The sequence below is a fragment of the Thamnophis elegans genome, chromosome 1, assembly GCF_009769535.1.
Source record: "Thamnophis elegans isolate rThaEle1 chromosome 1, rThaEle1.pri, whole genome shotgun sequence".
NCBI lineage: Eukaryota > Metazoa > Chordata > Lepidosauria > Squamata > Colubridae > Thamnophis > Thamnophis elegans.
The window spans coordinates 110,061,036-110,088,542 of record NC_045541.1 but is presented as its reverse complement, the minus strand read 5'-3'; the positions used below and the strand labels follow the sequence as shown (position 1 = coordinate 110,088,542).

The window sequence follows — 27,507 nt, the reverse complement described above, 5'->3', positions numbered from 1 at the left end:
CTCCCTCCCATTTTCTCTCATTCCTTCCTGTAAAGGAATGGCAGAGATGCTATGCTACAAGTTGAGCTGCAATTGTTTTAAACCCAGCAGATCTGTAGCTATTACCAACCCATTCCTAGAGCATTCCCAATCATCTTTTCGTGTCTTTGTAACCCTAGTCCTCTGAAGGCTGAGCGCCCTGGGGAAAGAGGGATTTCTGCCATTGGATTTACTATCCCTCCTAACTTAGGGGTCTCACCAAGCAAAATGTATGGTCTTTGGGACATCCTTCTGGAGATACAGTGATAGGTTCAAGAATATTTATCCTTATTTCAGTTTTATTCTGCTTCCCTTAAAAATCTCTCACATGGCAATAAACTGATTTAATCAGTAAAAATAACAGAATAACGGAGTTGGACCAGACTTTAGAGATCTTCTAGTTCAACCCCTTACTCAAGCAGCAAATCCTATATCATTTCAGACAAATCACTGTCCAATCTCTTCTTTAAAACTTCCAATGTTGGAGCACCCACAACTTCTGGAGGCAAGTTGTTTCACTGATTTAATTGTTCTCACTATCAGGAGATTTATTCTTAGTTCTCTCTTTGATAATCTTCAATCTGTTGCTTCTTGTCCTGCCTTCAGGTGCTTTGGAGAATAGATTGACTCCCTCTTCTTTGTTGCAGCGCCCTAGATATTGGAACACTGCTATCATGTCACCCCAGTCCTTATTTTCGTTAAACCAGACATCAATTCCTGCAACCATTCTTTACATGTTTCAGCTTCCTGTCCCCTAATCATGTTGCTCTTCTCTGCATTCTTTCCTGAATCTCTACATCAACATATCAAAAGTATCTATTTAATTCTCTTTTAATGAAAGATAAGTTTTAAAGTGAATGATCCCATTTTCTCCTTATGATAAATATCTCAAGGGCTGAAAGGTGTATTCAACACCTTCTTAAAACTTTCAGTGGGAGACTGATTAGATCCCCAAGGGGTAGAGAGATGGCCAGCCACCACAAACGCCTGCTTCTGGGCTCCTAACCCTCCTGAGGCTACCAAGACTCCTCTTCCTGGTGAAATACACAGGTGAGTAGATTCAATCTGGAGGAGTCTGGGATCCAAGCCACATAAGACATAAATAGTATTTTGAATGTAAGCATAGCAAAAGGTTACTTCCTTAACTTTGGTCCAAACTATTGCAAAACCAGAAATAGGACAAGCTTTAGTCACAGGAAGAATGGAAGATCAGAGGCAAATGTAGGTTTTGTTTTATGGGCTCATGTAGCTGATTTTGCCTTCTGTAAGTCTTGACTCGGGAATAAATCCATAAAAGATGGCTGTTGACAGATCTATTTGGTCCTGATCCAGTGAAATCTGTATGTCCACAGGATATACAAGACAGAATATAGGTGCTAAAGTTACATAATGGGATAGGGTCTTTCAAAGTTCACTGGATGAAATATTGATGTGATCCAACATGTTTTTTCCCTCTTTTATCATCTGCTTTTTATGAATTGTGATACAAATTCTCCCCTGAGCAATGGATTATCTATCATACTTTAGTAGACATTGGTCTCCTACAACTGGATTTTCTCCAGATATGTTGAGCAGTAATTCAGAAGACTAAATTATATGGGAAGGGTAAATTATATGACCTTTTTCTTCGTTCCAACAATTTCCTCCTATTTAAAAGCAAGATATATGCAAGAGCACAATGGAAGAACGGAAGCCTATGTGTGAATAAAAGGCCACATTCAGATTTTTAAATTTTAATCTCTATTGCCTCCGTGTGAAACAGAAGAAGGTGAATGCACAAAAGCTAGTGCTAAATAATGCCCAAAGTGATAGGTATTGCAGAAATATTAACCGTCGTGCTTGTCTGTAGCATTGTGAGCTCATTCCAAATGCGGTAGAAACTTCTTCCTGTGGACTCTGCATGGCCACTTCAGGCAATGCTCCCCCAGTATCTGCAAATTCACTCCAGGCAGCCTGGGCTGCAAGCCAACAATAACAGCTCAGAGATTAATGAGTCAATGTCACCCACTTTGCATTCCTAAACAGTGAGCAGAAAATTCCTGCTGCAGCTTGCAGCCTACACCAGATGTAACCCTGATACCAACAGCATGATCTTCTATGTACTCTCTCATTCCGGGAATGCACTACTAGAGACTCTTAATAATGCCGGTTGGAATTTAAAGGGCAACAAGTGTTCTTGGGAAATATTAGCTAGGGGTGCATAAAAAAGGAACAGAACACACAAAGGATGGGTAGGAAAAGGTGCCCTTTTGGCACTCCGTACTGAGAACAATTGCTGGAGGAGGCCAACTCTTCAGACAGACAGATTCATAAAAAGAGAGGGTGTTTCATTACGAGAGTCAATAAAACAGATTACCTGCATCTACTGTTGCTTTATGGAAGAATTGATCAAAATAAGTGAACATTTTTCAGGGAGGCATGACAGTAACAAGAAGAAGAAAAAAACAGAGCTGTTATCCATTTGGACTTAAGGCTGCTACACCTCTTGCATTTCTCTTTATGCTGCCCATGGGTGTTTCCTATCAAGTTCTTTCTTATCCACTGTAGGAGAAGGTAGGTCTGTCTTACCTTTTAAATAGTTGACAAATGAGTCAAAAAAAAGAAGCTGCAGCCAAAAAGCTGCAGAACAAGACTAATCCTGCTACTTTTAAGCTACCTCATAGCCAGAATAAATGAAAACCTTTTTCATTGAGTGCTAGATTTGGAAGAAGGATATTGTTGGCCTTCTTAGGTTGTATCTTCTAGTTGTGGGGCCTGAGAAGTTTTTGGAGTTGAGCTCCATCGTCCCCCATTACTGGTAATATTCTAGTTTTGAGAAAAAAGTGACGGCTAGAAATAGGGTTATTAAATAATCCATGTAGGCATTTCCAATGTAATTCCTGATTTCATAATAACAACGTATTGAAGAAGCCTAAGAAGGGCTCAGCTGAATCCAGTCAGATTTTCAGGTTACCCACCTTTAGAAGTAAGAAATCATCCATTCTAGAACCAGGTTAGGAAACCTGGATGCCCCTTCAGATGTTTTGGATCGCCAAACCAAGTCCCTTGCTAATGGCCATGCTGGCTGGGAGAAATAGAAGCTGGAATCCCATACAGGTAGAGGGAATGAGATTGTCTATCTCAGAAAAAAGTGCAAAGATGCTTTTATGGGAAGGGAAGACCTCAAAGCAGTAGGAAACACGCTTCAGTCCCTCCTGTCTCCATTTTTAAAAGGGTTTCAAAGAGGAAAAGAACTGGAAAAAACTCTCTAGCTGAAACAGTGAAAAGTCTCCAGCAGTCCAGAAATACTGAGCTAGATGGGGAAACGTAAGATTCCAATGTATGTCAAATCACAACCAAGCATTTTGCTGCTGGTGACGTACTTGAGGCCAGGAGAGAAACAGACACACATACGTATGTTTTGCCTGCATGCAATGCAGGGCTGTGATCTTGCTTTCTGTTTCACTCTGGAGTTTTGTCCAAGTGATCCCAGCACACAGACTGGTCTAACAGGCACACTACCATCCGTTCCACCCAAAGAGGTCCTTCCCTTCCACTGCTGGTTCCCCCCCCCCTTTAAATTATTATTATTATTTTAAAAAAAGACACCCTGACACTTCTTTTAAAAAAAACACCTCATCTTTTCTCAAAAATTTTGGATGTCTAGCTTTGTGCCATTTAAGAAGAAGAAGAGGAAGAAAAGACTTTGCTTCCTTTGTTCACCGCCCCTGAGCAGCAGTCAGATCCGCAGGCACGCAAGGTGTCCCTGACTCCTTTGTAACACTTCAGAGGGGAGGCAGCTTTGTGAAACAGCAGAAAAGAAGCCGGAGCCCCTCAGTTGGTAGTGAAGGAGAAAAGCACCATGACAACGATGCCGGCGCAAAGGCAGAGGACTTGTTGCACGGAGTTCCTAGGCAAGGAAAGGAGAAGGACAGGCATGAGATTAATTCCACCCACTTATTTTTTTAAAATCTTTCCTGGACCTTCAAGGCAATTACTACAGAGTCACAGTATAGAGAACTGCAGATAAAAGCTTTTGTTTTTTTTTAACAAATGAGATACTTAAATGCTTGTATTTATAAAGGTAAAGGTTCCCCTCGCACATATGTGCTAGGCGTTCCAGACTCTAGGGGGCAGTGCTCATCAAAGCCCAAGCCAATGCTGTCCGAAGACATCCTCCGTGGTCATGTGGCCAGCATGACTAAATGCCGAGGGCGCATAGAACCCTGTTACCTTCCCACCAAAGGTGGTTCCTATTTTTCTTCTTGCATTTTTACATGCTTTCGAATTGCTAGGTTGGCAGAAGCTGGGACAAATAACGGGAGATCACTCCATCATGCGGAGCTAGGGATTCAAACCGCCGAACTGCCAACCTTTCTGATTGACAAGCTCAGTGTCTTAGCCACTGAGCCACCACATCCTGGTATTTATACAATATGCTTAACTGCATTAAGTAAAGATCAAACAAATGCCTTTGAAATGCCAAGTTTTGGAGTTGGAGGGGATGGGCTAGGACTTTCCATGTTGAATTAAACCCAGACTTTTACTAAGAGCTTACGATTCAACATATTTTAACTAAGGATTTATGATTCAAGGTTTATGGGAGGCTGGAAAATAGCTTAATTCAGTAAACCAGGTTAAATGTGCTGCATGAATACTTTCGCAGTGTCGGACTTAGACAGGGGAAACTGAGGTTCAAATCTTCGTTCCTGGGAGACTGTAGTCTAGTCACACAGTGATGTAACATTTTGATTTCTGGGAGATGAAAAACTAAGATTGAAAAACACTGGTTCTCTCTCTCTGTATATATGTATGAGTACACACAAAGAGAGAGAAAGAGAGAGAGAGAGAGAGAGAGAGGTCCACGTGTGTAGCAATCCTCAGCAATGAAGGCAAAGGAATTTAATAGACCTTTCCTCATTTAAAAAAATATGTCATAAAAGCTTTTCTAGTCTTTGGGTTACTAGACTCCCTTTTGTTCCAGCTGTTCAAACTTTTCTTCATTAAAAAAAACAACCATTAGAGCAACTCTTACCAAACATTCTTCTCCTCTAAGAGATCAGGCACCACATTTACCAAAGCAATGTACAGGAATCCTCCAGAGGTGAAAGGGAGAATCCAAGCGATGGTTTCCCCTGAAGAGATAATGAACAGCACGTTACGAACCAAGGGATGCCCATATTTCATATTCTATGTGAACACATTGAGAGCTTCTGGAGGGAATGGAGACATCTGCTCTGCATTTGAAGAACTTACCTGTCCCTTTTGGTGACTGAGTACAGATGGCAAAGCAGGCACCCAGGATGCCCCCAAGAGCTGTAGAGAGTTGTAGCTTGGCTGCACTCCAGCGATCAAATCCAGCCCGGAGGAGAATGACAAAATCACCCACCTACAGATCGGGAAAACAGAATGTGGCATCCAGGAGTAAGACACCCAATCTGAAAATGGTTATGGTGGCTGCGGCGTGTTACTTAAGCTGTTCCATGGAGGGTAGGTGACTGCTTAAAACTGGGCTCCTGGGGGTGGTAATCAATAGTGGCTTAGTAATTTGTTTGTTACTTTTATTGAATTAGTAGGAAAACAACAGAAAAAGACTATACAGACAGTCCTTGACTTAAACAACCATTTGTTTAGAAACCATTTGAAGTTACAAAGGCACTGAAAAAAATTGACTCATAATCAGTCCTCATACTTATGACCGTTACACCATTCCTAGGGTCAAGGGATCAAAAGTCAGGTGTTTGGCAAGTGGAGTGCATTTATGACGGTTGCAGCATCTCATGGCCACATGATCACCCTTTGTGACCTTCCCTGCTGGCTTCTGACAAGCGAAGTCAATCGGGGAAGCCAGATTCACTTAATGACTGCATGATCCACTTAACAACAGCAGTGACTCATTGAACAATTGTGGCAAAACTGTCATAAAATTGGGTGCAACTCATTCAACAACCATCTTGCTTAGGAAGGGAAAGTTTAGTTCAAATTGTGGTCATAAATCAAGGATTACATAGTAACCTAGTAATCCTTAACTCATCTATTCTGCTACTTATCTTTTTTTGCTGTTGTTGCGGTTGCTGCCAATGTTATTACTGTGGCATAAGCTTTGCACTAAGCGTACCCTCCTATTTAAGTAGCACTTAGAAGACAGAGAAAAAAGAAGGAGAGAAAAAAAGAGAGGGACTACTGGAATGCTTTCTTCCATAAGGTTGATAATATTGATATTATGCAGATTGTCCCAAAGGTTCTTTTTCAAAAGGCAACTGGACTTTCTGGTTTTTCTTTGAAAATCTTTTGCTTCTCATCTAAGAAGCTTCTTCAGCTCTTCTTCATGCAGAAAATTATTATGCTGATTATGAATTTCCTCTTCCCCTCCAATTTATGGGATGAATTGCTCTACCAACTATGTATATCTCAGCCTAAGCTTTACTGTATACGTTAGGCTTGAAACATTTTAATAAATATGTACAATATGTACAATTGAAGAAATTCCAAGATTTACAGCTGGGGGTAATTAATGACAAAGCCTAAGTTAAGATGCAGCACATTGCATTTTCTCCAACATAAGAGTCCTTATGCATTGAAACATCTGGATGTGGTATAGTCCAATATCTCTGGAGAGCACCAGATTGGGAACATGGTTTTTGCCTTATAGAAGACGGCACTTCTAATTGCTTAAAAAGAAGCAATATTTACCGTCATTTTGGGAAAAAAGAAACAAAATGATCAGGATGTCTTCACACCCATTGGTGGCCTCTCCCCTCTCTTCCAATATTAGCATTCATGCTGTTTTGTGACAGAAGAAAAGATTTATTTGCTTTTGGCTTGCATCAGTCTGCAAAGTTCTCTGGGTTACCAATGTTTTGTATATGTACCCAGCTCAACATGAGCTCCGCTTCCCAGCACGCATATTCCAGACGCACTCACCTCGTGGGGTATTTCATGTAGAAGAATTGCCAGGGTTGTAAGGAGTCCAACCTAAAAAACCAAGGAGACAAAACTAGCTATGAGATGTTTTTATAGCTCAGCAGGGTAGCAATAGCAGCAGTACATAGTTCTGAGACGATCTATGCAGTGGTGGGATTCAAATAATTTAACAACCGGTTCTCTGCCCTAATGACCAGCTGGGTAGGCAGGGCTCAGTGGTCATGTGACTGGGTGGGCGTGGCCAACTCAACATCACTCATGTTGATGGGCACTTCACCTTAGCTGTTACAATGTAATAAGGGTTAATCAGAGTGGCAGTTTCTGTAAGCAGGGCAATAAAGATGAGGCTAGAAACAACACCAGAATGTTTCCTTCCTGCCTTCCTTGCAGGATTAGCACTGTAAAGTGGAAAAACAAAAGGAGATTTCTTCCAACAATTGGTTCTCCGAACTGCTCAGAAAGCTAACAACCTGTTCTCCCAAATAGGTGCGAACTGGCTGAATCCCACCACTGCATCTATGCAGCTTTAGCATTTAGAATACTTAAAGGAAACATTCAAGTGGAATTTGGAGGCTTTGTTGTAAATATTAAAGAGGAACATAAAAAAATATGAAATTGTTTCCTAAATATCATACAGGCTTTCTAAAAGAGTATGGATAGACAAATCGGTGGCCCATGACCTCATGTGGTCCTCCACCTTAAACAATAAAGCCTAAAGATTCCTTCTTCCAATTTTCCTACTGGCCAACTGATCCTTTTAATCATCTACATAGCTAGCTGGCACAGATTATTAGTTTTCTGTTGCCATAATCAACAGGAAACTAAACAATCCAAACTTTGCCAGCCATGTGACTATTTGATCAGTTGACTGAGGGAATCAAATCCCGGATTTCCTGCTGCTGGCAATGCCATGGATCAAGTTATCTGTTTAGAGAGGAAGGAGAACGATGGAGAGGAAGGAGCTTAAGTGAATACTGCGTGTTTGATAGGTTGCACTAAGTGTATGCATTACAATGACTTTTCATGTTCCCCTAGTTTGGCCATCACATTCTTTCATGTTTATATATCATAAACCACTCAGATTTTATCTGGCATTGGATGGCATTGAAATCAAATGAATCATCATCCTCCTCCTCCTCCTATGTAATCTTGGTGGCAAAAGTTATATTTATGTATATATGATTAAAATGTCAGAAAAGTCCATATAACAGTTAAGGCAGCTTACAAAATTAAAAATATATACTATGAAATGAATGAACAAAAAAAGCAATTGACCTAGCAAGCAAGTGACAAACAGTGCTGATCTTTTAAGAAAGGTATCATGTGAATCCTACATTTTGTAGCCAGATAGCCGTCTAATTGCCACACTTTACATTCGTTTCAGTTCTTGGACACTTCTCAAGAGCAGACAAGTCAGCCTTCTCTGCTGCATCCCCACCCATGGAGTAGCATTACTCCATGATCTAAGAGCCAAGGTGGCGCAGTGGTTAAATGCAGCACTGCAGGCTACTGCTAGATCAGCAGGTCAGCGGTTCAAATCTCACCAGCTCAGGGTTGACTCAGCCTTCCATCCTTCCGAGGTGGGTAAAATGAGGACCCAGATTGTTGGGGGCAATATGCTGACTCTCTGTAAACCGCTTAGAGAGGCCTGATAGGCCTATGAAGCGGTATATAAGTCTACTGCTATTGCTATTCCCCTATATGTAAAATCTAGTTTGCCCTAAGAGTTCTTTCAATTGCATTTAAAACTTCCTCCACTGTATTTCATTGGGAAGAAGGCAGCTTCATCTGGGCCCCTCTCCTAATTTTGCAGATCTGCCAAGGCTTTAACTCTGTTGCCCAAATGAAGGCAAGAAATTCCCCAAGCCTATTTATCAAACTCCTGGATCTATTAAGTACTGGACCAGACTATTTTAATTCTACGATGGTTTACAACAGCCATTAATCTAAACTGACCAGACTGCAATCTGTCCATGTGAATGGAATTAAAAAGTTCCTCCATTTTGGGATCATGGGAACCGATCAAATACCACACCTGCTATATGTCCTATATAAGTGCAGCCAGAAGAAATTGGGCTAGACCAATGATCATAGTGGGCCTGCGATCTTAAGCCATTTCTACTGCACAACTTCAGTGTGGACACTAAAGACTTTCAAAACAAAAAGTGTTGGATACTCGTCTACCAGATATCGTTCTGATTAGCTTAGAAGGAGAGATTGTTGTGCAACAAGGTGAACAATACACAACAGTATCCCTGCACCACCCAAGCCACAACCCAAAGGTAGCAATAAATATTCGATATAAGCAGACTGGATATTGGATAGAGATGGAATTTTTACTACATTTGTGTTAAGAGTAAAGGAAGCAATATATTTGGGGAAGAGGGTACAGGTCTTTTAAAATCATCTTCATGTTGTTAAAGGAGAGCCAGTCTCCTAAAGAAATGAACTTACCTTTCTGCTAACCAGGAAGCTAGCTGCCACTGCCAAGCCATGTGTGAAATTATCTATTGTATTAGCCAAGAGATTGAGATATCCACTCATCTGCCCAGGGCAAAGGGAAGTGGTGAAGAAGAAGAACAAAAAGAAAGGAATTCAAAAGCTTTAGCATTAACCAACATAGACAGCCATTTTCACAAGCAAAGCAGAAAACATGTATTCCATTCCTGGTTTTTGTTTCATGCACTTTAGCTTTTGCATAAATGATGTTTTGTATAATCTTGCTTACTCTAGATGAGCACAGCTTAATGACATTCCCAGATGTGTATGTATAGTACAGTTGCGTGGAAAGGCACATCTAGTCAAAACTGTATGTTTCAATAAATCCTGATGTTGACAGAGCCTGACACAACAACTTCATGATATAAAGCTAAACACAATATATTTTTTATAAATTTGAATGTATACTTAGTATTTATGAGCTTTTGGCAACAATTAATATGGCAAGTGCAGATGAATAAACTACAGTTGATTCAGGGTTACTTTTTTCTAACAGTAATGTTTTTAATAAGGCAAAAAGGTGATCAATCTCTTCAGCCTACAAGGAAATAAAGTCAATACCACAGAAGAACAATATTCTGATTCTTCTAACCTTTGAGTTGTGATTGTTGTCATTTTTACTTTCAACAACCACTGGGTTTCTCGAAGCAGCTATCTGAACATTTGAAAATGAAGCTGTTACAAAGTGGTATAAAAACATTGAACCCATTCCAGCTAGAAATTTCAAATGGGAGGGACACTTAAGAAATGGATATTCTGAAAAACAGAATCCATGTATCAACACAAACAACCTGTTTAAAAGTTGCTCTAAAACTGGAATAGTTATCAGAGGCTTACAGCATTGCTTCTGCAACACTGATCTGCTTGGAAGATTTCTGTCACTGCAGTTTTCTTTCAACTTTGTCATTAAAGTCAGGCAGAAGAAAACCTTAATCCAGGAAAATTTGGAACAAAGGGCTTTATAGTGATGAAATAAAAAGTGAATTGTTCAGTCACAACCACATAAGATGTACTCAGAAAAACATCTGAAGAAAAAAAGTTTCTTGGCCAACTATTACGTTCTGGGCTTATGTGGCAGAGAGCAGCACAAGGAATATTGCCCAGATGGCATGGTTCCATCTAAATATCACCAGGTCCTAAAACTAACAGCTCACTGTCAGTGAAGAAACTAAAGCTAAAAAGAAGTTGGATATTTCAACATGGTCTGAAATATAGATCCAAAGTGACCATGAGTTATTTACAGGAAAGATAAAGCTTTTAGTAATGGCCTTCTTGTTACCCAGACTTGAGTATTATGGAAATCCCAGTGAGATTGTGGCATATCAGTTTTAGGGGCCTGCAGCTCTGCTCATGTGAGGCAGCCTTTGCAGTAAATAAAAGTGGGGAAGGGAGCTCAGGTTTTGCCACTGGGCTGTCATTAATGGCTGATGTGCCAGTCTGTTGTGATGAGATGTGAGACAGCAGTCCCATTGCCCCAGACTATTATATAGGTGTTGGGGAGTAGAGGGGAGGGGAAGAGAGACCCTCCTCGTTCTCCCCTCCTTGTTGAGGGGCATACTGCTGATCTGGCTAAAAATTGGAAAGGAAGAAAAGGAGAGGAGAGAAGGAGAGACAGGGAAAGTCTGTCCACAGAGTGAATAGAGTGGCTGGACATAAAAGTTGGAGAAAGAAATTAAATGTATGAAGCAGTTGTTGGCTTCTGAGTGGGAAGGGAGAACAAAAGTCCAGGAGTGGCTTTCCTGAAAGAAAAGACATGAAGGCCCAAAGGGACTAGAACTTTATCCAAGGCCCTAGAATGAGAAAGCCTGGCTGCAGGCAACAGTTCACCAAGGGAAAGGAGTGTATCAGCTGTCTTGTAGAAGGCCGGGTCTTTGGGAATGAACTGGGCACCCCGAGAGAGGTTCTTTGCCTGATAAAGAAGCAGCAGGAGAATGTCAAGCCATGTTGAGCAAACTACAGTAAATTCCAGCCCATTCCTTTCTTTTCCACTCTTTCTCTCCCTCTTATCAAACCCAAAAATGGGGAAAAGAATCAGAAAGAAAAGGGAAAGAGGAAGAGCTAGAGGGAGATCGTCTCTGGGAGGTATACTTAGGAGGAAACCCAATACTGGGTCAACAGTGGGACTCAGTTGTAAATATTTGTTACAAATATTTGCCGTAAATAGTTTTTTTTTTAAAGCAAAAAAGCCTCCACTGTGTTGCAAAAGAACAATACATCGTCAGTCCAAAAAGAATTCCCACCACACATTGACAGTGGCAGAGCTAGGAAAGATCTGCAAGGGAAAAGTAGGGGGACATTTCAAAGGGAAACAGTAGAAAGATCCTTCATTGGCTACAGGAAACATGTAGAAGCTGTTATTCTTGCCAAAAGAGGTATTACAAAGTTCTGACTAAATGCCCAACTTCTGAAACTTGATTCACTTCTATCTTGGTCTGAACTGGGAAGGACTGCATATGAAGAGGAACTGTGGTTTCAGGTCTGCGGGGAAATGTTGTATTGACCTTTGTAGAGGTTGTGCCAGCTTTTGTTCCTCTAGGGATCCATTGAATCATACAGCTTGATTAAGGTGCCTAAACTTTTCCATGCAATTGTATTCACCTATGGATATTTTCATTGTATAATCCTTATGCCGGTCTATGACTGGAATAAAGATCTGGAATAAAGATCCTTCATTTTTCTCTGAGTGTAAATTTGCACAAAATAAATGTATTCGGGTTAATAAAGAAATGAGTAAAGATCTGAATTTGAATGTGGGAACAAGGAGGCATGTTGCTTTGGAAACAGCAACACGGAATTAAACAATGGTCCCTAGAAACACACAAATACAAAATTCAGCAGATTCAGCATTACTGTGTTTTGACGGGCATAACTCTATATGCCCTGATAGTTCTCAACAGGAACACAGCATGTCTGACCGAGCTCCTTTCCCCTCAATTGGAAAGTGTATTTTTTAAAAATACAGAGTCCCTGCACTGCAGGAAAGAGCATTGCTCTAGTGATTGCAGAGTAAGAACATTGTTAGAATCCAGATACTGGCTGTTTATTAGAGCTGTGCAACAATCTGAATTCAAAGGGGGCGGGGGAGGGATTTGGTATGTGTCCGCATGGGCATGTCACCTATCTTGGAACATCTTTAAATCAAATGTGTATTTTGCTTCTTTGTGGAAATATCAGCAGGTATTACAAATCAACTTTCCCCCTTTGAATCCAGATCACTTACTTAGTCCTATTCTCTCTCTAAATGTAGCATGATAAAGAATTAAATTTAAGGAGGATACATGTGGGGACCAGGCATACGGGGCACTGAGATGGGAGATGGAATCTTAGCTCAGTGGCAGAGGACATCTTTTGTATATGCAACATCTCAGATGCAATCCTGGGCATCTCCTATACAAGGAGGCAGAAAACAGAGAAGACTTCCACATGTGATAATGGGACATACAGGGTTGGGTGTCTTAATAGTCTCAGTCAATATAAAGCAGCTCTATGATTTATAGTACAAAGATTAACAAATGGAAAGTTTGCTTCTTTAGTTTCTCTTCTTTAGAATCCTGTCCCACTTGCTTATTTTCAGCAGGCCATGAACTTCTTTTGAGTTTTTTCTTCAAGTGGTCTATTTTATGGGCCATGGATCTCTAAAGGTAAAGGTTCCCCTTGCATATATGTGCTAGTCATTCCTGATTCTAGGGGTGGGGGTGCTCATCTCCGTTTTTAAGCTGAAGAGCCAGCGCTGTCCGAAGACGTTTCCGTGGCCATGTGGCTGGCATGAGTAAACGCCAAAGGCGCATGGAACGCTGTTTCCTTCCTGCCAAAGTGGTCCCTATTTTTCTACTTGCATTTTTTACGTGCTTTCGAACTGCTAGGTTGGCAGAAGCTGGGACAAGTAACGGGAGCTCACTCCGTTACGCGGCACTAGGGATTCCAACCGCGGAACTGCTGACCTTTCTGATCGACAAACTCAGTGTCTTAGCCACTGAGCCACCGCGTCCCCTCTGGATCTCTAGAGACCATCAATAAATGTTTTACCTTGATTTTCTGAGTTGAAGATGAGAGTAAATGAGAAGACCCATTACAATGAGCAGGGCTGGACTTCTTTCTTTGGACTGGAGTGTTCGTATCTTGCATAGATAAGCTGCTGCCATTCAGGTTTCTTTCAGTAACTGGTTTGCAATTATTAATCTAAAATCATGAAGAAGTGACTGAACTTTATCCGTGTCCATCAAACAATGGCTAAGAGATTTCTCTTATTTCTCTTTAAAACATCCCATTAGAAAGGCAACGCACAAGGCATCATTTTGAATATTTACTAAGTGAGAATACAGCCACACAAATTAAACACACATTTATACACCTGCCGTGGAAGCAAAATCAATATCATTTACTTCAGTCTCTCTTAACTCCACCCCAAAACACACACTTAAAAAAGAACCATGAAAAATGGCTATTTTGAAATTTGCATGTATATACTAAAGATAATGTAGGCTTTTGAATCCATTTCCAAAAAGATGCTTCAAGTGCACAAGGGCATGTATGTAACATCTGCCTGCAACTCTTTAAAAGCAACTGTGCCTTTCTATGGGACTGTCCTCCAAAGCTGCTACCTGATTCCAGTCAATAATGTGGGTACTTTGAAAGAACAGCAGGCAGGTGTTACATCTGTATCCTTGTGCGCTGTAAAACCTATATTTGGTATTAAATCTGAAGCACCGCATAGCTATAAGATACACAGATACAACTTTAAGAAACTAGATATTTGCACAGTATATGCTCGGTGCAGAAGCAAAGGGAGGTTACAATTGGAAAAGAGAGAAATTCGATCCAGTACTTAGGGCTTTTCACTATTAGCAGAAGATTCCTGTGGGGCACAATAAATGAATGCCTTTCTTCTCGCCCATAGTTTGTATACACTGAATTCCTAACCTATGAAGGAAGCTTCAAAGAGACAGATGAGATAAAGTGTCATGCGGAGCAAAGAACTGCATATCCTGCCATATCTAAAGCAAATGCAAGTGCTCCTTTCACAGTCCACTCACCAAGTTGGTGCTTCCTTGTTTTTCACTATCTGGGAACATCTTCTGCACACTCAGGAAGGTCAGTAAGCCAATGATCACCCAGAGCCCCAGAAGCTTCTGCTGTTGGAAGCTCTGCCCTTCTCCTTGTAAGAGTGGGGAGAAGAAGTAGAGCAATCAGTTCCTACTGTACACCTAAAAATCACGGCTGCCCAGGATGATTCTTCCCAGCTCTAAGCATCCCCAAGGAAACTGATACTGTAGAGGGCATGTTTCATTTCTCTATTGTCGCCAAAGTTAGGTACCAGAAAACAAAGAACAAAATCCTAAGGTTCCCACACTGCAACTTAAAATATTCGCTATGATTCCTGCTACATAGAGCCAAGGTGGCGCAGTGGTTAAATGCAGCACTGCAGGCTACTGCTAGATCAGCAGTTCAGCGGTTCAAATCTCACCGGCTCAGGGTTGACTCAGCCTTCCATCCTTCCGAGGTGGGTAAAATGAGGACCCAGATTGTTGGGGGCAATATGCTGACTCTCTGTAAACCGCTTAGAGAGGGCTGAAAGCCCTATGAAGCGGTATATAAGTCTACTGCTATTGCTATTGCTATTACATAAAATACCCTCTTTTCATTAGGTTACCGCCTTCTGATTCATCAGAGAGTGTCTTGGTTTTAGGTCAAGGAAAAATAAAATATTTGGCACTCAGGAGTTGGGTAAGAAATTTATCTGTTGCAATATAGACCAATGAATTCCAACTGAATTACAGTGGGTCACAAAGTACTTGGGGCTGCAAGAATGGTCATAAATATAACACTGCATGGATTTGTACCATCCACGGGTAACCAACTGCCATTAGTCATAAGCCATATGGGTCTGCAACTGTGAGGAGACCTGGTTTCCCTGCCCTACCCCCAATCATTATGATCAGTTGACCAGCAGAAAATGGACTCTGGTATAATTAATGGCAGGAAACTAGACCATCTGGTCCTGGCTGGTCAGTGATCACATGATCAGCTAGCTGGCAGGGATCAGGTTACTAATTTCCTATTAATAGCAGTAGGAAAACAACCATCTGCAATGGCTTGGTAGCAGGAGGGAGGCAAGATGCATTTGAAGGGTTTTACAAGTGGGTGGACTGAAGTATTGTGCAAATATGGCCTCTGCCTCCAACCAGCAAATTGATAGAGGTAATTCTTGCTTAGCATCAACAATTAAGGCCAACAACTTGCTTAGCATCAACAGTTAAGGCCAACACTAAACACCTAAATTACTAAGTGGAAAATCATATAACTGAAACAGGCTTATAACTTCATTTCCCCTTTGGTCATTTGGTGAAAACATAATTTATGATTTTACTTCAGCCTTCTTCATTAACTTTAATTAGCCAGTTATGAAACACATAAATGGCAACCAAATAATTGTGGGATGCTGCAACAGTCATAAATGTGAGGACTGATGAAAAAGCTATTTTTTATAACCTCATACATTTGAATAGTTGCTAAATGAGGCAACCTGTGAGACTTCTCAGGGTTGAAAAGTCTGTTCACACACAACACAGTCTGACTGGCAATTCTGAGAGCCAAAAATTATCTGTATAAAGAATTCTTGATATACTCAGAGTTACAAACATAAAATACATCAATGGGCTTTAAAAATTTTATAATAAAAAAATTTAAAAAATCAGATGATCAAAAGAAATCACAAAATCAGAATATCACTAATTTTGGCTCCTCAGATGTTGATATTATCCCATCATCTCTGTTATTTTGATTAGTGATAAAAGACTATGTTAGCTATAGTCTATCTATTTCTGAGAACTAACACTGGAAATCACTACTTTTGAGTTTTGGTATAAATAACATTACAAAGGTAGCTTTTTTTTTACCAAAATGCCTAAGGTATTTATAGATGCATTATTAATGCTTTATTATATGATTAATATAATCTAGTGATAACATAGTATCCAGCATTATACTCTTGAAAAAAAATTGATTTTCCCCTTTCTAAAAGTTAGATTACAGTTAATCCCTTGAAATTATTTTTTTTAAAACTAAGAGCCTGTAAGTTTGCATAACTCTGTTTCTTTCTGGCTACTACTATATATTCATCTCTTTTTTTTCCTGGAACCTTCATCTATGTAATTTCTTGCCTGTCCAGGTTTTGCTACAGAGTGTTGATTTTGTTTTGAAAGCCTAAGTCCTGAAAGCTGTGTGTTTTATGCATTAGACTTCGAACAAGACAAGGATTTATTGAATAAAGTACCATGTACAACTCTGGCTATAACCATGCATTTTCAAAGCTGAAAATTTAGCAACCAAGTGTTCTTAAATTATATACACAGCAGGAAACCTGCAGCTTGCAATAGCTAATGCATCCTCCTGGCATAGCCTGGGAAGTTTTTATATGGTACCTTTGATTAAATGGACTACGGTCAGCTTCAAGCTCTTGACTGTAGCCGAGCAAGCATGACAGGCAGACATGTGTGAGGTGATGAAGCCCAGAGGCCAGATAAGAAAACAAATGGAGACACATTCCAGAAGAGTCACTAGGGACGAGAGTTTTAAGAAAGGTAACCTCTGCAAATTCAAAGCAGATAGCAAAACAAGGACAGGTGCCTCTCTTAATGGTGCTCCTGGTGTACTACAGGGTCAGAAAATCCCACTTCTACTAATCAATCTATTAATTATAGGGCTTCACTTCCTCACCATCCAAGAGCGTTACAGCGCACAGAGGTTTTAGAAATTGTGTTCAATTTGTCTATATTTTTCTTTATTACACCTACAGATATATGATGGCTGTGCCTGATTCTTTATCATACCAGGCTTTTCTATGATTGCAAGCCCAGGAAATGAATCAATTCCAGAATCTATAACATTATCTTCACAGACAATGGACTTGTCTCATTATCTTGATATAGGTCTGGGTGTTACCTGCAGCAGCACTACAAGTGTAAGCCCAGGCTTCTGGAAGCAGATGGAGAAACACATTACCCAGAAGCCCACCAACAGCAAAGCTCAACAGCTGCTTCATTCGATGCGATCCCTCTGAAAAACAAACGGCAGCCAGTCACTTCAGGGCTTGGTCTTATTCTGCTCCATATGACAAGTCTGAGAGCGCATTTGAATACAAAAAGATAGCTGCTATTTAATTAGCTCAGATCCACTGCTTCCAACAAAGCACTGATATACTTCACACCTCTAAATTGTGCCTGCCAGCTGGAAGACCTTGGCAACTGCACTTTTGAGAGCAGCAAAAGCTGCACGCTGGAAGGTTCCCGCTGCCATCTGTGCTGGACCCAAACCGAAAAAAAGCCAGGCAGTTGATGCCTGGCCCTTTGGCAAATAAACAAATTGGGGACATTCTAAAGATCCAATTGCTTGCTAGAGAAGTTAATATATTGATTGATTTAACACACACACTTATTTAAGAAGAACAGACATACAAACTGGGTGGATACCAGTGGTGGGTTGCTAATCCTGTTCCAACCGGTTCGGTTGGAACGGGGCCGGTGGCATCCTCGTGCACGCGCGCAGTTCACGCATGCGTCTTAGCGCCTGCGCGATGCTCCAGCTGCTCGCGGAGACTCGCGCAGGTGCTGTATGTGCCATCCAGCTGCTCGCGGAGAATCGCGCAGGCGCTGTATGTGCCATGCGCCTGCATGGAAGCGCAGAAGCCTTCAAAGACCGGTAAGGAGCGCGGGCGGGTGGGCCCTTCACCGTTCCTGGAAGTTGAAACCCACCCCTGGTGGATACTATCTGACAAAAACTGAAAAGCCACTGAGGTGTTTGGCTTTCTTGTGGTCAGTGAGGAGGAACGCTTCAATCTAGGGATGGGCTTCAAAATTTTTAGCAAGGGGTTCTCTGCCCAGTTGCCCAGTGGGTATGGCCATGGTAGATGTGGCCTAGTTGACCTCCTGAACCACGGTGGGGAGGGGGTGTTTTTGCCCTTCCTGGGCTCCGGAGGCCCTCCCCTTCCTGAACTTCCGGTAGGCCCGTTTTTTCGCCCTTCCCAAGCCTCCTTGCGCACCCAGCACTTACCTGTATCCAAAATGGGCCGCATGGAGACTCCTGGGAGGGGTGGGGCAGGGTGGGCGGGGCCAGCCAGGAGTGGGATTTGGGGGTTCTCCAAACTGCACTGAATTGTAGCTAGAGGTTCTTCCAATCCCCTGCGAACCCCCAGCAGCCCACCCCTGCTTCAATCTTCTGTCTAATATTTTGGTCACTGCCATAACTACTGGAAATCAAATAGTACAAAATGCTAAAGTACATGCAAAACCACTTACTTACCTTCCTTTAAGTAAATAAGAGAATTCCACTTCTTGGGTTGTGAACTTTTGGTTAACAGGATAAAGTACGATGGGTGAAGTCCAATGTGACTTTTAAACTATTCACTGAACAAAATATGAGGCCTCGCCTTTCGCTATAAAGTTACTTTGCAAAAATGACAGAACTGATTATTACTACATTTCGAGAAGGCCATAAAAAGCTTTAAACATAGATGCTATCTCTGGTATTCACTGATTGGGGAGAACAGGCAGAAATGATAGCCAAGACTAACAAGAATGCTTTGTTGAAGAGCCGACCTACCTTCTGATTTCAATGCTGCTCCCACCTCGAGAGGAACGAACAGTAGAGGAAGAACCCCACTCAATCCCACCATAAAAGAGCCAATCAGAGAACAGATCCAGGCATCCAGGCGTTCTTCACTGAATACAGATCTCCAGGACCCAGCATCTTTTTCACAGAGGGAACTCATCCCTGGGGTTGCATGGCTCTGTGGAAGATCCTGAGCCTGACAGACGACATTAAGTAACAGGAAAAAGAGAATTCCACGGAGGAGCAACCTTTCCTCCATCATGACTCTGTGGAATCAGCCTGGCTGGATAATCCCTGAAAGCAAGAGGGGAAAAAAAGATTAGCCATTCTATACCCAGGTTTATGTTTCTTTTCATATCAGTAAATTGAAAATCACCTTTCTCATAGCATTCTCCTTGCCCCCGTTCAGATTATGTCTCTTTTTATTTCAAGAAGAGTAACGTTAATCCAGTTTTGTTGACTTTCAATAAGGAAATGTCACTCAGCGCAGTTCCTGACTGATTTGTTCTTATGTATGTAAGAGGTAAGCAAATAAAAATATTTGAGCTAATTTCTCATGCCCTCACCTACAAGGCTAATTGAGGAGAGACACTGAGGGACTTTTAAAGATCCAAACGAATGAAGATCTCATCCCCTTAATTAACACTTAACGACAATGTAAATGTGTGATTTACAAAATATTTAGATCAGGACTGCAATGAGGAAAGGCTACAAGATTAAGAGTGAATTATTTTATTTCATAAATAGATTTGAAAATAAACGGGGTGGGACTCATCTACATTGATTTCCTTCTCAAAGGTAGTCATGCAATTGTTCACTATACCTGGGACTACACCTAATGGACGGCAGTCAACAACAGTCATCTTTGTAATCTATGTAGCAGGGTAACATATACCATACCCAAATCACCACAGAATTCTAATAGGGATAGTATTGGGGCATACTCATTCCCAAGTATTGTATGTGCTTGTCATCTGCCTAGGAAAACCCCTTACTTCTAAAGAAAGAACATTGGAAAAAAGAGGATATATGCCTTTGGCTCAGCTGAGAAACCAATTGCCAGTTAGCTCCTCCCCTTCCTGAATGGATTCCATCTACCAGGCCTTAGGCAGAACAGACATTGTTAGGAAGAGATATCCATTCTTCTGCTCCTTGAACTCTCAGCAGTTTTCAATACTGTTCACCTTCTGAGTTGGCTCTATAGATTGGGGATTGGGAGCATCATTTTATCTCTATTTGTCTGGGGCCAGTTCCAGACAATGCTGATTAGGAAAATCATTCCCTAGGCCCCTCCTTTGTGGGGTTCAGCAGGGTTCTTCTCTCTCTCTCTTGCTCAACATACATGAAACTGTGGGGTGAGGTCATCCACTGGTTTGGGTTCCATGTCCATTGGCATCCTTCAGTTTCAAAAGACTATAATATTATGCTGTGGAAAGAGGTCCTAAAGCAGTATCTGGTGTGGCTAAAAAGGCCAATTCGAGAGTGGCAATCCCTTCCACACTGAGGGCAGATACATTCTGTCCCCTGCCCAGCCCCCAGATTTCACTGGTTCTGGGACTGTCTCTTTGCCTCAGCTTGCCGAACAAGTGTCTCTTCGAATTGGAGAAGCCATGCTGACTCTTTAGCCTCCAAGCTGAACGATCAGAGGTCAAGTTTCCCAGCTGTTAATGTCCATTCCCAGGGCCTTTAGATTCCCCATGTTTGGATTCAGTATCATCAGTAAATTGATTATCCTAAATCATACATTTCAACCCCCGGTTGGCCGAGTGAAGCTGTCAAGGTTCTGATCCAGTGTCTGGAGTCATGTAGGTTTAGATGGAGAGGAACTATCTCCCAACCCAGTTCTACTAAGATTGAATAGGGTATTTGGGCCACCCAGATCCAGGAATATTCCATTTTTTGACCTTGGAGGGGGTAGCATTTCCCCTTTCAACATTGGTGTGCAATCTAAGGGTCTTTCTGGATTCACAGTTCCTGCTTAAAGGGGAGGTGGTAGCTCTGTTAGGAAGCCCTTTGCACAACTCCATATGGTGCATCATTTGAGTCCTTTCCTATATCGCAGGGTGCTTCAATCATTCATGCCCTAGTAGCACGACTCTGTCTACCTGAGGTTGCCCTTGAAAACCACCCAGAACCTTCAATTGGTCCAGAATGCAGTGGTGCAAGCACTGTAATGGCTTGCCATGTTATGCTCATGTAAGTATCTTTGTCTGTTTGCTCCCAGGTGTGATTCAAGTTTGTGGCTGCTACCTATAAAAGTTCTACATAGTATAGATATGGACTATGGTTAGTTGAGAGACTGTCTTTTCTCATAACATCTGTCCAGTTAATTCAAACTTGCGGGGTTGGTGCACTCCAGTGGTGGGTTACGACCAGTACGCCCCGGTACAGGTGTACCGGTGCCGGGAGGGTTGTGGGCAGTAATTATGCATGCATGCATTGCACATGTTCATGTGGTGGACACCCGGCCCTGTTGCACCGTTGCAATGGGATCCGGAACCCACCACTGGTGCACTCCATGTTCCTTCAATTAAACAAAGTAACCTATTGATACCCTAGAAGTGCACTTTTTCTTCAGCAGTGCCCACCCTCTGGAAGTCCCCCCCCCAAGGTCCAGATGCCCAAATTCTGCTGTTGTTTAGAAGGGAAGTGAATACTTGGCTCTTCATCCAGCATCTGGCAAGGGTAAGTCAGACCTTTGGCTTCATACCATCTTGCCTGTCATGTTTGTCATCTTTTATCTTTCTTTTTCATGTTTTATTGATTTTATTGTAATCTCTTTGATTGTTGAGAGATGCCCAGAGACATTGAGAGTTGGACAGGATACAAGTTTAATAAATCATCATTATTATTATTACATTTTCAGCAGTTGCATTTACAGAAACGAAGAACACTACAGGATTTCTACAGATCTGTTGATATTCAAACCAAATACATACTCTTCCAATATGTACACTACAATAGCCTCACATGGCCAAATGGTCCCTTTAAACAATCAAACTAAGTCATGTTGGATTAGTCTTGTCTAGAAAGAAAATCAAAAATTCAATCCTTCCTCCCAAACAGTTTGAAAGGAACCCCCAAAACAGAAATAAAGCTATTATGTTAATGTCACAGCCGACACATATTTAGGACTTCTGGCTGACTATATCTGACATGCGGCATTAAATTGTTTCTTAGAGTGAATTGCTATGAGACACTCAAGTATTATTCCATTCAGCACATACAATCCTTCTATCAGCAGTGAATGGTCCCATTCATTAAACTGCCTATGGGTGAAAGCCAACTGGTGTAGGCAAAATACTCTGCAACACAAAATGTGTAATCCTACCGTTGGTCACAATTAAACAATTGTCTTAAGGAGCAATCTGGGATAGCAATTTTTCAGCCATCCCCCTTTTGGAAGATATATGTGCCATTTGGATTCTCTCCTAAATTTGATAGAGGATTCTGTCCTATGGCTGGAGTCAATTGTCAGTTGGGTCACTTTTTATACATGGAATTAACCTGAATATTCCTCTATATCCCTCAACACCAAAGTGGTAAAAGAGAAGTTAAGAAACAGACTACTCCAGTGTTTATAATTCGGTTTTTGTTTTACTTTCGGGAGACCTCCCCCCTCTCACACACACACACAAAACAATACATGGATGGAAGTATTATATTTAGATGTCACACCCACAACAAACAAAGTGAACAAACAGTCATTTGCAAAAGGAAGCTAAAGTAGAATTTCTATTTATGTACATGGACAGTACTAGGCGTTAAATCAAATATATCTTAATCAGGTTTGTGATCTACTTAAGACTTCTCAAAAATATTAAATGAACATTTAATATTTTTGAGAAGTCTTACATTGTTAAAACCATCAAAAGAATTCTAATAGCCTCAATACTTTGGGAGCATCGGAAATAACACAGTAGTACCCGCATATATTACATCCGGGAGTTTGATTTTTATTATTGTTGTTGTTGCTGTTGTTGCTGTCACATACCCTCATGAAATTACTATTTGGGGAGGCAGACCTGAGCCAAGCAGGGAATCCAGCCAGAGCCAAAAGGTGGTAAAGATATCTTTCTGAAACCCCTTTTTTCTTTTTGATCTCCTTCTTTTTCTTCCTCCCAAATAGCAGGCTGCAGGGAAGAGACTGATATCTCTTATTATCAGCAGCATGAACTACTCTTAGGGTTTTGAAATTCCTCTAAATCAAAAACCAGTGTGTGGGTCTAATGTCTTAAATGTTTCTTTGCTTCCCATACAGAATTTGCTGCACAGACACTACCAAGATAAGTTGTTTTTGAGTCAGCTTCAAGGTATAGAGCATTTTCTGTGTTACCATCAAGCTGTATCTAGTAGTGACTTGGTAACATGAAGCAAGAGCAGTATGCTTCTATGTGGAGCAGGGCAAGAAAGACTTGTCATCTACCAGCGGTGATGATAGCAAACTGGGACAACACCTCAAATTTATTATTGGGAAGCCCTTAATGAAAGGCCCACCTATCTCTTCTTTTATTGTGATCTCTACTGTTATATTTTTTGTATTAAATAAAAACTAATTAAAGGGAAGTTGTACGGAAGTGTTGTATTCCTATTTTAACTATGCCTCTAATTACAACACAAAGAATCCTATATACATATGTCCAGTCTATGGGTATTACGCATGCATTTTCCTTAAGATGAGACATCAAGGGAAACATCTTTAGAGCTCCTTGCAACTCAAATAAATTGTTTCCAAAGGAGGGGGGGGGAAATCATATATTCCTCTACAAATCATCAAGTTTCAGATGAGCAATTTCTGCCTGTCAATCAACAAAGAAAATTTGACTATATTTAACTCCGCCTGTGATTGCCCAGGGAAAAAGCTTGAATGCAAAAAACATACAGCCTCATGACCTGAGGACTCATTTGAGGTTATCCAGAAGCTGACTCAGAGCACAATCCACGTTGGAATTCCAAGGAAAGATCTGTCTCAGCTATGCTGAGATCACTGGCTGGGGAGCAGCTGTCTTCCTAAAGGCATATTATCTGTGGAAGACCTTAAGCAATAAACTGCAGGGTGTGAATAACTTCTCCAAGTCAATGAGAACAACATGTCACCGGAGAAACAACACTAGACAAGAAAACAATAACGTGGCTTTTATCAGTGTATCTATTTGAATGATTTAAAACAGCTTTTTATCCCCAGCCTAGTGTCCTTCAAACATTTTATGACTACAACTTCTAGAATTCCTGAACTGCATAATTATAAGCTATTTTAAATATTCTTGCTTGGGACTATGTCACATTTGTCCGTCTGGCCAAGCAGGACATTTTCAGAGCTTGCTCTGCTCATCAAATTCAGAGATGGGGGGGTTTCAGATGTCATCATTTTCCAAACCTTCCCATATTTTTCTGGTCCTTCTTCAATCTTTAATTTTTTTTAAATCCCAGAAATTTTACTAAGGAAGAAAAGCAGAATAGTTGCACAGTGTCTTCTAAATTGCTTGCAATGGCAGCTTTCTGTCCTCAGCTAAGCCTCTATCACTTTCATGCATCCCCAATTTCCTGGACATTATTTTTGGAAATGTAAACTTGCACCGTAAAGAGAAGAAGCAAAAGAAGTAGTCCAGAATATTAACCACAAGGGAGATTCTTGGAGCTGCTAGGTGATACAGTCAGAACTTCTCCCCTTGTTTCCTCCCTACTACATACACAGCTGAGAACAGGATGTCCATTAACATTTTTTCCAGCTGATCTCTTGTCCAACAAGCCATTCTGGAAAAAGAAAGAAATTATAGGCACTCTCCTCTGGAAGCCCATGGCTTGTCTATAATTATGCAAGTGCTTGCAGACAAAATGTCATCTTATTTTCTACAACGGAAATAGAAATAGCAATGAGCAAATTCATTCCCAGAGCTTTTTTTATAGTTCAGCAGCAAGCGCCTGCAATTCTACTGAAAATCCTGATCTTCCGCCAACAGCTACAGTTACAGAGCTTCCAATCATTGTAGCTGCACCACTGAGAGATTCAAAACATCCCCTCAGGATTTTCCATTCTCAGCATCTTCCCCTAATGACTATTGTATCCCATTCCCATGCAGCATTTCTAATCCTACAGGTGTACAGTCCGCCATCCTTTCTTAAATAAAAATGAAATGTATTATGATTTTAGATTACTTTTGATCAAGCCCTTCCACTAATACATTAAGATCTTATCTAACCTGACAGCCTTTCCTTAAAAGTATCAGATGTCAATATTGCTCCATCTTAAAGTAGCACGTTTGATATATACAATTGGCAGGAATTTTATAGCCATGCAATTCAAATTTCTCATCAAGAAATAAAAACCTTTCTAATTTTACAGTATTTATTCTGTGATGTTTACTGTTTCTTTTTCTAATTCTACTAGTCACAGACTGACAAATTCTTCCAGAAATCAACCACTGGAAATCTTATTAGATCTTACATTAAGACAGATATTTTTCAAGTTAAGCAATGTGATTTCAACCTTGAAACCAAGAAACAAATGAAAACATTACAGAAACCAAATTCTCTATCCCATAAATTTTGTGTTTTGCTACACTTCTGCAGAATCATGCAAACAGAAACCACTATGTATTATCAGCATAATTTGATAGTCAGATAGCAATACATTCATGAACTCAAATTAGCTAACAATAATCCACTTGCAATAGAGAGATCATTTCCCTAAATTATCTAGAATATCTAAGCAAGGATACCAATTCTTTTTTTTCTGAATTTCTTGTTATAACCTTTTTGCAACCAATGCAATCAATCACTGTGGATAGTCCTATCTGTAACTCATGACAAACCCCATCTACAATAAGTTATAAATTTTCTAAGTTACAAATTGTATACATAAAGGATTGTACTTTTCACTACTTGGAATACATTTTTAGTTTTAATTAAAGCAAAAAAGGCATTATATCATTTTTTCCCCTCCACATCTGATGCTAGGCTGCAGTCTTTTGGGAGGAAAAAAAGGATCAACAAAAAGCTGTTGTTAATAGTCTCCTTCCCTAGGTAACAGGATAAACTATATAAATTAGGTCTGGCTGAAAAAAGACTGAGGTATGTATCATTTCAACCTTTACATTTTCTTAATTGGCCAGGCTGGGACCATACAACAATATCAACACCATCTATGAACTGGTTCCTGTGTTTATCTAGTGTCATTCAGATGTACTGAATTATTATTCTTACAACTCCTATAAATAACATCCAGCTTGAGTCATACTAAATGGAACCTATAGATTTTGTATAATTCAGCAAAGAAATCACTATAGTGAGGAAAAATTGTGACATGCAATTAAACTGGATTCTGTCACTGACATTTGACATCACTGTTTTACTTCTCTGCTCCATTCCTATGTATATTTCACATTCCAGGGAATACTTTTGCTGCATCTGATGAAGTAAACTTTAGTCCATAAAAGGTTATAATACAACATATCTGTGGCCTATTTCACTCTCTCACATCTGATAAGGCCTATAGTTCTAGATGATCAGACCTCATTAAACATCACAATATGAAATCCACTTGTTTTTCCAGTACAGCTGTTTCCATATCCCATACCATTAATTTACTTCTGAATGTATAAACAGTTGGACAGATTTGACAGGAGCAGCTGGCATGCTTAAAGTACTACTGATGTGAAATGAGGCAACAAAGATTGAATGTAAAATTAGATAGTAACTAAAATTAAGTAGGGCTAATGTGAGAAGCAACATCCCTGTGACAACTTTCATTTAAAACAGTTGTAGTTTTATCAGTATAATAAGTTGTCTTTTCCCCCCTAGATGACTGCCTGCTTTAAATGGCAAGGTAGATGGCTGCAAAGTTTGCATATCTTGATCTATCTATCTTGATAATCTATGGTTCTGACTGGTTAAAACTTTGATAAGTTGAGTCTTTGGGCTATTTTCTATCTGAAGATAAAATGGTGAGGTAGAAAGACAAATGTCCCAGCTCTTTTCCCACAGGATTAGAGAGGAATTCGAAATTAACTCTAAAACATTCTGGAAGTCTACAAGGCTGGCCATCACAAAAGTCCTTCAAAAGCAACCGACCGGGCTTTTAATTAACCACAGGGATAATGAAAGTATGAGCAACAAGAGGAACAGATTAAACGTGGAAGACATGCAAGAGCCGCCTTAGCCCCAGGCATTAAGCGATTTAGCTGGTTTGCTGTTCTTTCCCGAGGGCATCTCTCGCAGCATCCTCATCGACTCCACGCCGGCGCGCATATTGCCCTCAAATAGCCCCTTGGCCCGACCCGAACCAATCCTTCACCACCACCACCACCCAAGGAGGAAAAGGGACGCTGTTTTCTCCCTTAGGGACGACTCCGACCTATGTTCTCCCGCCCACCCCACCCACCCCCGAATGCATTACCGTCTGACACCCGGGAGCTCCAGATTGCCCCTGCCATCCAGCGCGCCTCTGCTCTGGACTCTCCCGCCCCTCCAGCCCCAGCTCCG

The 27,507-nt window shown here is 40.8% G+C and overlaps 1 protein-coding gene across 1 annotated transcript; it reads right to left on the bottom strand.

Moving 5' to 3' along the window:
- Positions 1-2,525: 2,525 nt before the first annotated feature.
- SLC39A13 (solute carrier family 39 member 13) lies at positions 2,526-27,507 on the bottom strand. The gene is made up of 10 exons (XM_032226277.1): positions 27,422-27,507; positions 19,018-19,320; positions 17,362-17,475; positions 14,454-14,575; positions 13,447-13,599; positions 9,376-9,465; positions 6,922-6,972; positions 5,254-5,386; positions 5,033-5,132; positions 2,526-3,907 (listed from the first exon to the last, which is right to left on the bottom strand). The coding sequence occupies exons 2-10, from the start codon at positions 19,286-19,288 to the stop codon at positions 3,832-3,834; spliced, it is 1,110 nt and encodes a 369-aa protein (XP_032082168.1). The 5' UTR covers positions 19,289-19,320; positions 27,422-27,507; the 3' UTR covers positions 2,526-3,831.